General features: G+C 38.6%; 1 protein-coding gene across 6 annotated transcripts in view; it reads right to left on the bottom strand.

Moving 5' to 3' along the window:
- The window catches only part of ZNF507 (zinc finger protein 507), a 43950-nt gene that overhangs the window by 6405 nt on the left and 22048 nt on the right, over positions 1-15497 (bottom strand). For 3 of the 6 annotated variants that reach the window (XM_039503384.1, XM_039503383.1, XM_039503382.1), the window contains exons 5-6: positions 6087-6191; positions 29-163 (exon numbers count right to left, since the gene is read on the bottom strand). The exons of 1 other annotated variant lie outside the window; for it this stretch is intronic. In XM_039503384.1, coding sequence (XP_039359318.1) covers positions 29-163; positions 6087-6191 — 240 coding nt within the window. Of the gene's footprint in view, positions 1-28; positions 164-6086; positions 6192-10027; positions 10090-15497 lie in introns of those variants that run through there. 2 more of the 6 variants (XR_005588935.1, XM_039503385.1) reach the window with 2 other exon arrangements.

The following is a 15497-nucleotide window of genomic DNA, read 5'->3' as shown; positions in this document are numbered from 1 at the left end:
TGTAAGGAAGTGTCATACATACACACACCTGCCGCTTTGTGAAATTGCATCATTAATAGCCTTGTTCACTTGTTCATAATTATAATTTTGGTCACTTGCATGTTTCCACATATGGGACTTCAGGGAAGGAGGGTGGCTGCATACATATCCACAAAGAGAACATCTGAAAAACAATGAGGGTAAGAGAAGGTATCTGAAGTGAAGTCAAATAACTCACTTTTAAAACTAAATTTTCTAAAACAGGCCAAATGAGATAATACAGCTGAGAATTACGGTTATTTCCTTTCTCTCCTAACGTTTGGTCAAAGAGAAATTTCTCCATGTTGCAGCAATTCCAATATATCATAATAATTTAATGCCACTATAAATAAAGCATGTCAACCCTTCCTTGTTTTAAGTTTATACCCTGGCCAAGTAAATGTGTTTCAGAATAAAACGTTGCATGGAACATCTCGTATCTAAAAAATATTTAAAGCAAATCAAAACAAAAAATGTAGAATGCTACTATCAATTTGGCCATTAAAAAAAAAACACCAATTTTAATACTACAAAAATGCAATAGTTCTGATCACTTCAACTTACCTTCCATTTTAGAAATGAAATTCAGTGTGAAATAATAAATGTAGATTATTGTCTTGTGATATTTTAAAGAAAACACAAAACAAATTGCCAGAAAGAGTGAATTCTGAAAGTTTGCTACTGTACATGTACAATAATTTTTTTCTCCATTAAATTTAGTTTGTGTTCCTAATTGATATTTAATTGGCACAGCAGACATTTTTATATCATCCCTAATTATATTTTGTAAGAACAAAAGTATATAAATAGCAAAGATTGGTAAATGAAGGAAAACATGGGAATTTGTAACAAACATGACACTGCAATATTTCCTTTTCTCGCTTCTTCATTATCCCATTACCCCTCCCTTCTCAAAACTAGTTACAAATTAAGATTACCGAAAACCCCTTTGAAAAAGTCTAACAAAACCATAATATATTATGGAATTCAACTGGATGATTCAAAAACCTTTGGGAAAGTTTCATAGAATGAGATCCTAAGTATGTTTTTAGATAAATTTGTATAGAATCCTACTCCATGTAATATAGAAACATATTGGCTTAATCCCAATTAAATATAATGGGACTTTTCCATAAATGAAATGACAAGTAGAGAATTTTAGAAGTTTTATGGTTAAAGTAATTTTAAGATATAAATCTGTCAACACTATACATACGTAATAGACAAATGATATGTGATTATCGGGGCATCCATCACTAGCAAGTTGTGAAGCACAGGGGCTGAGGGCTAGGTGCCTCTAGCACTTGAGAAGCTCTCAGTTATCAATAACTAGATAGTATGCTGAATTTGATTACGATCACAAACTGGCATTTTCACATTTTGTTAGAATTCCAGCCTCAAGTCAGCTACAGCTAAGAATCTACTTCAGTCACAATTCTATCACCCTTCAACAACAGTCAATTTTTCCTGTTCAACTATCCCAGTGTCATCTCATGTTATATTATGATGGATTTGTTAAAACGGCTGCTACCTGTCAAAAAGCTTTAATTTTCAGAGGAAAAAATATTTGCTATTAGTATAACATCTGGAAACCCTGATACTGCACCACACAAGTCAATGGGAGTTGTGCCACTGACTTTATTGGCAGCAGGATCAAGCCCCAAATGCAGCAGCCTGAACTTGCGATGGCTGCAATTTCCACTAACCAGAAAACAAAAAAAGCAAAATTCTACTTACAGCTCCTCCACAGAATACTGTGGAGAACTCATAATTTGAAAGGTTATATGAAGATATATAGTACACAGTGTACACTACATGCATGTGGCAAGGAAGGCCTGCTCCACTGGGCATATAATGAGGCCATGCTTTTTAGCATCACTATCTCTATTACATATCAGGAAATGTACAATTCTACCCAGGGGTGGGGGAAGGCTTGTTTGTTTAATTTTAATCCTTCTCAGGCAAGTGAGATTTTCAAATTAGAGTCAATGGATGTCTCAGTCTGAATGAAAACTTTACTAGCCAAATCAGATTGCTACGTCACAATCCTGCCATTTTAATAAATAAAAACGAATGCACATCTTTAAAATCCCAACTTCCCTCTTAAATCAGTAAAGTATAGCTAAAAGAATGTTTAATTTTGCAAAGTTGAGTCAGGAACAAAAGGTAAAGATGCCCACCCAATCACAACTCCACCCCATGTGCACATGCATTACAACAGTCTTTAATTATATGATTGTAGCATTGTTATAGCCATGTTGATCCCAGGATATTAGAGACACAAGGTGGGTGAGGTAATATCTTTTATTGGGCGAACATCTGTTTGGTGAAAGAGAGAAGCTTTCCAGCTACCCAGAGCTCTTCTTCAGGTCTGGGAAAAGTACTCAGGCCTTGGCTACACTTGAGAGTTACAGCGCTGGTGGTGGCTTTACAGCGCTGTAACTCACTCCCCGTCCACACTGGCAAGGCACATACAGCGCTGTATCTCCCTGGCTACAGCGCTGCACGTACTCCACCTCGACGAGAGGAATAAAGAGAATAGCGCTGCTGCTGCAGTGCTGGAGTGCCAGTGTAAACAGGGAATAATCTTACTAAGCTGTAACTGACCTCCGGAACCTTCCCATAATCCTTTTAAGTAAAGATAACTCTCTTTGTTTTGTTGTGAACTCGGGGCTCCTGGAGCTGCTTATCAAAAAAAACCAACACAGCTACTGTTTGCTGTGAATGAGCAAACAGGCAGGAGGCTCCCTTTGGAACGCCCACAGCTAGTGTTTACTTGAAGAGAGGAGAAAGGAGGGGGCTTGAGGAGAGAAGCATGCAGGAGGGAGCGGGGGGGTCTATTTCAGGGAGGCTGCTTATCTGGTCTGTGAGGAAAAAACCAGAGGGCTATTTGCTTTCAGTGAGTGAGAGAGCGGTGGGGGAGGGGGTCGGAACTTGCAAGGCAGCTGCTGACAGAGTGTCGGCTCCAAAAATCCACTCTCGCTCTCCCCCACGCTCCCTGTCACACTCCATCCCACCCCCCCTTTTGAAAAGCACATTGCAGCCACTTGAATGCTGGGATAGCTGCCCATAATGCACCGCTCCCAATGCCGCTGCAGATGCTGCAAATGTGGCCACGACAGTGCACTGGTAGCTGTCAGTGTGGCCAGACTGCAGCGCTTTCCCTACTCAGCTGTACGAAGACAGGTTTAACTCCCAGCGCTGTACAGCTGCAAGTGTAGCCATACCCTCAGTGTCAAGCTAAAAATACAAGGGGTAAGAGATTATTTAGCGTAAGTAACGGGCCACTTCACCTTGAATGGTCTTTTACAATATGCGTTAACTACTTATGCTAAATCTGTTCCACCCAGTGTTTAGCTGTGACCCTGAGGGTATGGCTACACTTGCAGCTGTACAGCGCTGCCGCGGGAGCGCTACCGCAGCAGCGCTTTGAAGTGCGAGTGTGGTCACGGCGCCAACGCTGCCCAGCGCTGCAGGTACTCCACCTCCCCCTGGGGATTAGTTTACAGCTGGGAGCCATGCTCCCAGCGCTGCGGCACTGTTTACACTGGCGCTTTGCAGCGCTGTAACTTGCTGCGCTCAGGGGTGTGTTTTTTCACACCCGAGTGAGAAAGTTGCAGCGCTGTAAAGCTCCAGTGTAGCCAAGGCCTGAGTACTTTTCCCAGACCTGAAGAAGAGCTCTGTGTAGCTGGAAAGCTTCTCTTTCACCAAGCAGAAGTTTGTCCAATAAAAAGTATTACCTCACCTACCTATGTCTCTAATTACATGCTCACATTAGTGACACAAGGTCACTTTACTGCAGCACCCTTGCCTTATTCAGTGTGCAGGTTCGATAGTACAAACTTACTGAAGTGACAGTTTAATAGTTATTTTTGAATACTCATGGTTTAAAGAGCAGACTCCTAGCTCAGTCACTAAGCAACACATTTTTGCATTCAGGATTACAGAACTATAGGGTTAATGCTACTACATGCTAATTTCAAATCAAAGCTGAAGGTGCTCAGCAACTTCCAGGATCACTCACTATACTACTCGTCATCCATGGGTCAATATTTGAGCATATTGCACAACATGATCCCATAGGAAATATACAAAGTATAATGGGAGGAAAGAAATACAAGTAAAAGAGTTTGCTGTTCTTGGCCAATGTTTTACAGAATGCATTTTTACGTTACACTTTTAGCAAAAGACAATGAAGATTGAGGAAGAGCACTTAATTTTTGCAGTGTGCATTCATTTTGTGGTCCTATATAAGATATAGCTGCTGGAACCTAGGTCATTCTGCAGTGGTGTCTAGTACATGGAGATCAGCTCCCTTATTTCTATAACAAATCATCATACAGATTTCAGAGTAGCAGCCGTGTTAGTCTGTATCCGCAAAAAGAACAGGAGTACTTGTGGCGCCTTAGAGACTAACAAATTTATTTGAGCATAAGTTTTTGTGGGCTACAGCCCACTTCATCAGGTGCATAGAATGGAACATATAGTGAGGAGATAGATAGATAGATACACATACAGAGAACGTGAAAAGGTGGGAGTTGCACTACCAACTCTAAGAGGCTACTAAATTAAGATGAGCAATAATTAGCAGGAAAAAAAAAAACCTTTGTAGTGATAATCAAGATGATCCAATTCAGACAGTTTGACAAGAAGGTGTGAGGATACTTAACATGGGGAAATAGATTCAATGTGTGTAATGGCTCAGCCATTCCCAGTCTCTAGTCAAGCCTAAATTGATGGTATCTAGTTTGCATATTAATTCAAGTTCAGCAGTTTCTCCTTGGAGTTGGTTTTTGAAGCTTTTCTGTTACAAGATTGCCACTTTTAGGTCTGTTTTTGAGTGACCAGGGAGACTGAAGTGTTCTACTGTTTTTGAATGTTATGATTCCTGATGTCAGATTTGTGTCCATTTATTCTTTTGTGTAGAGACTGTCCGGTTTGGCCAATGTACATGGCAGAGCGGCATTGCAGGCACATGATGGCATATATCACATTCGTAGATGTGCAGGTGAACGAGCCCCTGATGGCATGGCTGATGTGATTAGGTCCTATGATGATGCCAGTTGAATAGATATGTGGACAGAGTTAGCATTGGGCTTTGTTGCAAGGATGTATTCCTGGAGACTTCATCACATGACAGTCTTTAATTAAAGGTTAATCTTTAGTTCCTGGAGACTCCAGGCTAATCCTGGAGGGTTGGCAACTCTATACAGAATTTAGTTTAATTTGCTGTACTGGCTTAACCTCTGCTGAATGATTAAATCTCACTGTTCAATAAAGTCCTAAATTGACATACTGTGGAAATTTTCTCGCAGCCTTTGACAAAGGGGACCATCAGGGACGTTGAGAGGCCAGAGGTGTGGAAGTTTTCAGTAATATTAAGTGACTGCAGAATGCTTTCCTACAGAGTGTAGCTGCAGAGTGTATGGTGTCTAGTACTACTAGAAAGCACTTTGGAAAGGAGCATAGTGGGGAGGGTTAGTTTACATTTCGTAGTTGTGAAGAATTTTGGATTTTTTTTCTTGAGACCACAACTTTTGTATGCATGTGATTTATCCCAATGGCCCTGGTTGCCTGCCCAATCTTGCAGTATGAGTTATTTAGTTTCTTTGCATTTTTTGCTTTCGTCCTAGGTTTTCAACTCCTTGTTGCAAGTTAGCACCGGGTAGCCATGCTGAAGTATTAGAATTTCATTTATAATAACTTTTCCTCAGTATGTAGCATGTGGAAACAGACTACTAATGGCATTTATTTATCAAATATACACAAACATAAGAGACTAGTGAAACTCATGTTCTTTTCTAGGATAACATGATGCAACTCCACGTTTCGTCTCACATGGAGACACTAAGAATACCAAATTAGCTCCAATACTTTTTGCTTTTGTACGAGTGTTAATCAACTGGCAATAGAGAATAAGACAGGCAGAAAAAATAATTCATGACTACCTACCCAAGCTATTTTTTATTTAGATTACAGAGAAAGCAATGAATCTGAACTCCACTTTGTTTCATAAGGGAACAAAATCACACTACTACGGCTTTTGCCAACTCATAACTGTTACATACTTGTACTGTTCCATTAGCTGCACTGCCTGGTGCTCCTGTGGGTGGCGCCTCATATGACATTTCAAACTATTCATATTTGTTGTGGCGAAGTCACATACTCGACATCTGAAGAAACAACAACAAGTGAGTGATCCCAACACCCTGATTGACACAAATTAAAGTTCCAAGAGGTAGCAATAGGATATTTTTGAAAAACTGTGAGCTAGACTAATAATAGTTTACTCAAGTCTAGATATTTATTATTATTATTTCTGTGTATCAGACCATGTAGATTTTCAGCATAAAAATCTCAGTGTAATAGTCATTTTTCATGAGGGCCAATTTCTACCCAGATTTACATCCTGTGAAAACTCCACTGAAATCAATGAGTTTCACAAACTCTAAAAGGGGCTCAGATACACCATGTCTATCCCAAGGGTAAGTGCCAGGCTATGTCAGATCAAGGCAAAAGCTTGCATTTTACAGGTATTGTATGTCATGTTCATGAGTGGATCTCATGCTTCAAGCCTACAAATTCTCCTTACTCCCTATGTTAAGACACTCACACCTTCCCATGTCACTTACATATTATCTTTCACTTATTAAGAAAACGTAAGCTCCAGATCATTAGATATCTCTTTTAAAAAAAAAATAGAAACTAGAGATGAGATCAACAGGGCTGCAATTAGGTGGCCCCGGAAAAAGTTGACACATTACACTGCTTACATATTAGTTTTGTTATTGAATGTTTAATTTAAAAGTCAAAATATCCCTCCGTGAAAACAAATACATCCTAGACACCTCAAACTTAGATCTATGGCCATTGCACAATGTACATAAATACCAAAATACTGTAGGTAAAAATCAACCAACCTTCCTATAGATAGCAGATTAGAGCATCTCTTACTAAAGCCATTCAACTCAACTAAAATACTATCTGTATATAATTTTCAGGAATTTAGCTATTTCTTAAAAAACAAGATCTTACAGATCAAATATTGTAGATATACACCACTCTTTACACATTTTATAACTTTTTTTAAACAACCTATAACTAGAATACTTATTGCTACATAAGGCATGAAAGTCATGTTACCTGCATGGTTATTTCAAAGACATCCAGTAAACAATCCAGTATGTTATCTATGCAATTACAAAATACTTATCTGGCCAACAACACAAGGTATAATTTGCCTGCTCATTTCCTGTTCAAGTCAATAGGACTTACACACACGCCTCAGTATCTGGCCCTAACTATTGCTGATTTGACAGTTACCAAGTAAATAAGTATTCCAATTACATGATTTTTGTTTTGTAACTTAAAATATTAATGAGCATTACAACAAGGACTAACACCTCAACATACCGTACAACAGAAACACAGGGAAAAAGGGAACAGGGGTTAGCCAACTTCTAAAGACTGAGTAGCTTCTCTTGATTTGCAGTTACATACAATATGTAGCACTTTTACAAAAATATAATGTAAAGAGCTTTGAGTGGCCACCTTTCAACGCTCAAGAGGCAGAAGCAATTTAAATCTTGCCACGAGAGTGTGACATTCTGTACCTTGGGGGAGCACCCTGTAACCCCCCCATATTCCTCATCAGTATATAATTGTGATATTACATATAAAGCATGCCTTGTAAGGTATCAGGGGAAAGGTTACGATCTGCTGAAAGTCATATATCAGTAAATGCATGTGATGTTATGAGAATTTTGTTGTATAGTTGTCTCTAAAACATGCTGTAAATTGGGGAATCAGCCAGATATTAGCTCCCCAGAGGCAACAGTAAGGAAAGTATCAGAGGGGTAGCCGTGTTAGTCTGGTTCTGTAGAAGCAGCAAAGAATCCTGTGGCACCTTATAGACTAACAGACGTTTTGCAGCATGAGCTTTCGTGGACTTCTTCGGATGCTTCGTGGGTGAATACCCACTTCTTCGGATGCAAGTACTTGCATCCGAAGAAGTGGGTATTCACCCACGAAAGCTCATGCTGCAAAACGTCTGTTAGTCTATAAGGTGCCACAGGATTCTTTGCTGCTTCAACAGTAAGGAAAGTAACCCAACGTCCAGGCGGGGTGTGAAACAATCCATCAACAGCCATTGTCCAGCAAGGGAGCTACAATTCAATGACTCACTGCATAAGGCCACACCAAGGGGATTGCTCAACTTTGCCTGAAGACTCAGCAATGCCCCTCAGGCATACCTGGACTTGTGTTCTACAAGCACATGGAATGAGGGTATAAAACTGAACACAGGGGGCCCAGGCATGGCCTTTTCTCCTGCCCCCACCTATGCTGCAAGCAACTAAGGGTATGTCTACACTTCCAGAGTTTTTGCACTGTAAATTTCACCAGTCCGGTGAAAGTAAAGCGCTGGTTTGTGTACTCACTTAATTCCTCAGGTGTCAGAGTGTTTACATTAGCAGCACTTCCAATGCAGATGAGAGCAGTGCAGCTCTCTCCAGTTTGATGGTGTGTGTGTGAGAGAGAGAGAGAGCGCGTGCTCTCGATCGCAGGGCACAGCCTCCTCTCTTGCAAACACTGATAAGCTCCAGTAGCTCAGCATTGCTCCAAGCAGGGGATCATTTGCTCCATAAAGCAGGCATTGTCACCTGGCCAAATAAGTGAACACTTGCCAAGAAAACAAAAAGTCATTGGGAAGTGTAGACGCTCCCAAGGTTTTTGCACAAAAAAGGGACTTTTTCCGCTTTAAATGGCAAGTGTGGACATGCCCTAAGGCCTTGTCTACACTGCCACTTTACAGCACTGAAACGTTCCCACTCAGGTGTGAAAAAAACCCCTCTGAAGTGATGCAAGTTTCAGTGCTGTAAAGTGGCAGGGTAGAGCGTGCACCAGTGCTGGTAGCTACTCCCTTTGTGGTGGTGGTCTTTTTTCTTTTTTTCTCGCAGCGCTGGTGCTACAACTCCGCAGCAGTGCTTTAACATTGGTAGTGAAGATATACACTAAAACACTGAGAAGAATACAACACTCCAACAGAAGGAGGAACAAACTTGTATATTAAGGACTGCAATATCTAGTGGGGGTGAGAAACTGCTTAAGATAGATGTTGCCCAGTCTAATAGCATTGAGAGTTTATACTCATGCTTATATTTTCTTTTCTTTTGGTAACTAACTCTGAATTTTTGCCTATCACTTAATATCTATCTTTTTTATAGTCAATAAATTAATTTAACTGTTTGTCTTTACCAGTGAGTTTGTATGAAGTGTGTGGCAAATCTCAGGTTTTGCAAAGGCTGGTGTATAACCACTTTTCATTGCTGAATTAATAAATTAATAAATCTGCACCGCCCATCTTGAGCAGTGCATGATGGTATATTCCTGAGGTACAGTGCTGAGAGCTGGGGGGATTTGACTCTGGTGCCTTTCCCTGTGTGATTCATGAGGGGCTCTGGGAGTATCTGTGCAATCTAGCTGGGTGTGGGGCTCCACATGCAGTTGTGCTGAGTGATAACAGCACCTGGAGGAGTTTGCTGCTGGTCACTAGCAAGGCATTATGAGAGACAGTCCAGGCTGGAGAGAGTTAAGGGGGCACAGCAGTCCCACAGTCCCAGGCTGCACCCCGGGGAGATCCTGTCACAGAGACAATGGTCTTTAATTTGTCCCTTAACAGACAACCCTGCCAAAGAAAAAAATCAGAAATCTGTATCCACCACCATTAACTTAGCTAGCTTAAAGACTGATTCAGTATGCTGATAGGACAAAACAGACCCTGGATATTTTGTGTGTTCTCTCTGCTTTTGACAACAGGCTGCTTGAAACAACACAAACACCCAAAACCACTTGGACAAAATGGTTTAAAATGAAAGGGAGAACACATTCAAAATAAACTCAATGTGTATAGAATACCACTTAGTATATAGAAACTAAATCAGTATAGGGGAATAAGTTAGATCTTAAATCACTGCATATCTGGCATTTAAGTTTCTCCAGAAATATTCACCTTCACAAAAGCAAGCAGGTCAAAGAGGCTCTCACAAGTTTGTCCTCGCTAAAGCTGATATCCTATGAAACAATAGATTTAATCACAAGGACTGCAATATTTACCTATACATTTATTCATTCTGCCTTTCCCCAGGAGCTTTCCTTGTCTCCTCAGAACGCTAATCACTATTTCTCACATACCCCACCTTACAAATCTATGTCAAGGCCAAATTTCTGCTCAAAGGAGACTTCAGTAGGTTCTTCTTCATAAACCATAAGTAGGGTGGATAAAAATCGATTTTTTTTAAATAAAAAAAAATCAGACTTATTTAAACTGGATTGATTTTAATTTAAATTATATATTTTTTTAAAAAATATTGTTTACAATGAAATCTTAATTTAATACAAGATATGTTAAGACCTAAATTTATTATAATCTCTTAAAACATTTAAATACAAAATTAAATATGCTGAATCCATAAGCCTCTATCAAAAACTTTGAGTCAAAGGCTGCTTTTCTATTTAAAAAAAGAATCAGGGGAAAAAATCTGACTTTTGAAGTCAATTTTGTAAATTATGGCACAATAGGCCATCTACTGTATTAAAGGCTTGATCCTCTCAGGGAAGAGGCACAGAGCATGCAACCAGAAAGAAGCAACTCTGTTGTCAAAGCAAGAACACTGTGAGAAGGGACAACATTCTTCAGGGTGCAGCCTCTACTGTTAATTTCAAGACCTGGAAACTGGAGAAAAAACTTCCATGGCTGCACATCATTTAAAAAAAAAGACCCTATTTGGGAATATTTTTGAAGAAATTCCTGTACCTCTGGGTAAAAAACAAATATACCAAATGTAAACAGTGCAACAAAGAGGTGAAGGGCCTGGTTGTCAGAATGAAACATTATGAAAAATACTTCTCAGAAAACAATGACTTTGAAGATGATATGGACATGTATCAACAATCTGGGTCAGCTGGTTAGTAAACTTATTTTTGCACCATTCTTATAATCTACCTACCATGTTTTACTATGCTAATAAATTATATCTTAGATTGTCACAAATTTGTGTTTTGGGCAGATTACTTATCAATTTCAAAATGTTTATATTCAAAATATATTTGGTATGTTAGTTTGTGGAACTATTTATTACATTTTTACTGTTACTGCTGGACTTCTGAAATTACTTTTTATTGCTCAATATGATCCTAGGTGAAGATTTCCTGTTTTAAAAGTAAAGTTTATTAGGCACATATGAATTTTAACATTTAAAATTTTTCTTCCCCCCAGCTGTTTGGTAGGTTACTAGAGATAAGGGTTTAAATAGATTTAGATAATCCTTATGATTTATTAATTATTATCCCTACATAACTAGGCTGAGAATAAATTATATAATTTTAAACAGTGGTACACACAGCTGCTGTAGGAGTAATCTTTAATTTACAATCTATTTGTTTTAAATCAGTGCACTGAGTAGCACTCAGTGAGTGACTATCATTTTTTTCACGGTACATCTCAGAAATAAGGGGTTATTAAGATTCATCATTTGTAATATCTATAACTTCAGATTCATCTGCTGTTACCACCAGCAGTGTTTCAACTAAACATACGACAGCCAGTAAATTACTTGTACAAAAAATCCAAAAGAAATCAAAACTTCGTCATGCAGTAAAACCATGGATGAGTTCATAACCAGGACCAACAAATTCCAGCAAGGCTCCATAGATGAAAAGATTGCTTGGTTCATTTCTGCAACAAGTTCTCCTTTTCATCTTGTTCAGAACAAATATTTAATTGACATGGTTCAACCATTATGATGAGGCTATATTTCACCTACTGGATCAAACACTGCTGGATGCAGTGTCTCAGAAGGAAATTGAACAATGTGTAAAAAACATTGACAGGAAATTCGTTACTATGAGTATAGATGGGTGAAGCAACATATACAATTATCTAGGAATATGTGCTTGTGTGACAACAGATGATGGCATTTGTCTATCTTACAGAAACAACTGCTATATCAGGAAATGCCCATACATTAGAATACTTGAAGTAGGAGCAGTAAAAGTTATAACAAACTTTGAACAAAACTTAAAGTGTCAAGTGCATAGCTTTGTCACAATGTTGCAAATGTAGCACAGATGAGAAGAAATCTAGAAGAAGATAATGAAGAGAACCTGAACTTATAACACATGGGCACAGTGATTATATGATGCATCTTTTAGCCAAATACTTAAATACAATTCCAGGAATAAAGGAAAATGCTGAAATTGCAAGACACTTCCATAACAACCCCTTTGCTTCAGGTTTACTGAAAAGAGCAGGAAGATCCAAGCTAATTCTTCGCCAATACGTACAATGAAATTCAGTGGCTGACTGTTTTGAACTATTTATTAAGATCTGACCTTTTCTGATGACAATTTGTGAAGAAAAATCATGATAAAATAGATGGAACTATCACAGCCAACATATTTGAAATTGGACTAAAGAGAAATCTAGAAGATATACTGAATACACTGAAACCTACACCTTTACCCTGATATAACGTGACCCGATATCACACACATTCAGATATAACGCGGTAAAGCAGTGCTCCGGGAGGGGCGGGGCTGCACACTCTGGCAGATCAAAGCAAGTTTGATATAACGCAGTTTCACCTATAACGCGGTAAGATTTTTTGGCTCCCGAGGACATTGTTATATTGGGGTAGAGGTGTATTTCCGTTGCCTTGGACAAACTGCTGCTGTTGGAATTTGGAAAGAACTTCAAGAGACATTGAAGAAAGAAATACCCAACAACAAAGTTAAATTGCAGGCAGTAAAGAAGCAGATGGCTGAAGCACTTACTCCATTTAGTTTTCTCTACAATATTCTCAACTCAAAGTACCAAGGTAGATGCATAATCGCTCAAGAAGATACTGCTGACATGACATAGGTATCTCATAATCACCCATCAATTATGCCAAACAAAATAAATGTCAAAGACAGAGGTGAACCATTCATACAGTACATGTTTGTTGATGATGATTTAAAGATAGTCACACCACTGAACTGGTGGGAGTCACTACTTTAAGCACCTGGGATCAGAGTTTGGTGAAGTACTAAACCAGCTTTTCACTGTAGTAGCTTCTTCTGCAGGCAACAAATATTTTCTTCATTTGGACTAATTCATTCAAAGCTGCAAAATGGACTGGGAGTTGAAAAAGAGAGAAAATTTGTCCTTCTCTTCAAGTCAATGAAAAGAACAAGGAGAGAGAGGATGAGATCTAGTAGTTTTAACAGTGTGAAAAACAACCTAAGTAACTTAGGAGGCTGTTGTCTCATTTTCAAGAGACTTTGTGAACAGAAATTTAAGCTCAAGTCACTTTCAATGTAGGCATAAGTGAAAATTTTCCCAGGCTGACATGAAATAATTCATTGACTACAGTTAATCCCTCTGTTCCTTTAGTAAATCATTTAATTGTAAATGTGAAACACATTTTGATAAGAAATTTTGTATCCAAAATGTTTGTTTGTTAATAAAAATAGATTTTATGCTGTTTTGTGTGTTTAAATTCCAATTACCATTCTAATGCAGCTTGACACTAATTATGAGCAAAAAGTTATTTGTCTAGTAAATAAGAATTTCATTCACCATTTTCTAACATACTAAAAATGTACAATAAATAAGCATCTAAAATATTAAGCTATATAATTGCTTAAATAAATGAATATAGTTATAGTGTACTCTCCTTGGTAGCTAAAAGATGTACCCATTCTACTGTAAAGGCACTATTTAGTTGTAAATCTACATGTTTTAATGGTTATATCAACCAATAAACATGCACCTTTTTTAGAAAAATAAATGAAGTACAAATGGAAAAGTTATTAAGATTAATGATTTAAATTGAGGATTTCCATTTAGTGATTTAAATCAGTTCACCCTGCCCATATCACCAGTGTCAAGTAACAAGAAATTCCCTGTTCCCTTCAATTTTATTGTTGTGAATTTTAATCCTTTATTGTTTCCTAATCAGGGTGACAGTTATCCATAAAAGTTATTTTGGAACACACACACCGACTTCTGTTTCACCCTTCATCTCGAAGTACAAGAGTACACGTACATCAAAGTGCAGCCAACTCTTGGGTTGGCAGCAGTACAAAACACATGGCAGAACAATGGAGGGAAGACATTTTGGACAAAAACGTGGACAAGTGAAAAGTGTCATGGAATTTTTAACATGAGCAGACAAGATTTCAGCTTTTAAGGTTTTGAGTTTCTTATCTTCAAGATTTCTATAGAGCAAACTTCATGATACTCAATTTATTAACCCACCATTTGAGGCTTAAGAGCAGAGGCTTAAACTCCTCAGGGTTGTGCTCATCATTCTAGAGACTCTAGATATTCCAAATTCAATGCCTAGTTTAAATCTCCTTTTGGCTAATGCTTTGCCCAATCGTTTCTCACTTTTAAGAGGTGCTGAAGTATCTTGCAATGATGTGCATAGAACTGACTCCCTGGAATAACAAAATACTTATGGGTAAACAGGAAAAAAATTGGAGGGACTTTTTTAGGGACACAACATTTGATTATCTAGTTGTAGGTGTATAATTATTTTTACGATTTAAACCTCCCCACCAGCCCTTCTCACAGGATGATGTGAGATGTTCTGTTCTTAGTCTAGCACTGAGGATCTCAAACTGTGGTTCAGAGAGCATTTGGTAGGATCTGATGAGAGCTGACTGATCTCAGTGTGCTGGTTCTTCTTGTTTCTAGTTTCTATATTGCATTAAAAACAGTTAAAAACCCCACTTTAATATGACATTTCCATGTAAGCAATCATTGTAGCTGTCATGGGAATATTATGGGATTGTGAATGGCTGGGCAGGTGTCCATTATCTACCATGGTGTGATCCATACTGTAGAAAGGTTTGAGAACCCCTGGTCTATCCGATTGAGATTAGTCCAATCTCTGTGTTATTTGAAAGCTTCATACTGAGGTGTCAAAATAAATTTCAAAGGTTATCAGATGAAATATGAATAATGTTAGTCACGTATGGCTGATTATCAGAAGCTGGTGGAGCTATAATAGCTATATAGTAGCTATAATATGGCTGCATATTACAGATTGCCGTAAAACCTGCTACAAAGTGTCCTAACTATGGGTTTCAGGAAGCAGAACGAGCAATAATACAGGCTTCTGTGGGATTAATTCAGACAGACATGGGATATGGGGCTCTCCGCAGCCTCTGCTCTTCCTGCTTCAGGCCAAGCAACAATGGGGGGAAGGAAGATTCTGAGGCAGGAAAGGGTGGGAGGTTGAGCTGGGGAACACTGTGGGGGTGATAAGGAAGAGTGGGGAGGAGATTTAGTGGTTTTAGGAAGTGTTTTTCTGGGTCTGATGGAGAAAGGAGGTGGGTTTTTAAGTCTGAGGAGAGTATCTTCAAATGAGGGGAAAGGTGACTTAGGTGTACAGAGGTTGTTAGGAAGTAAAGAGATTGAGCTAAAGGATGGA

The sequence above is a fragment of the Mauremys reevesii genome, linkage group 16, assembly GCF_016161935.1.
Source record: "Mauremys reevesii isolate NIE-2019 linkage group 16, ASM1616193v1, whole genome shotgun sequence".
Lineage (NCBI taxonomy): Eukaryota > Metazoa > Chordata > Testudines > Geoemydidae > Mauremys > Mauremys reevesii.
Note: the sequence above shows the minus strand (reverse complement) of the source record. Positions and strands in the feature narration are given on the sequence as shown.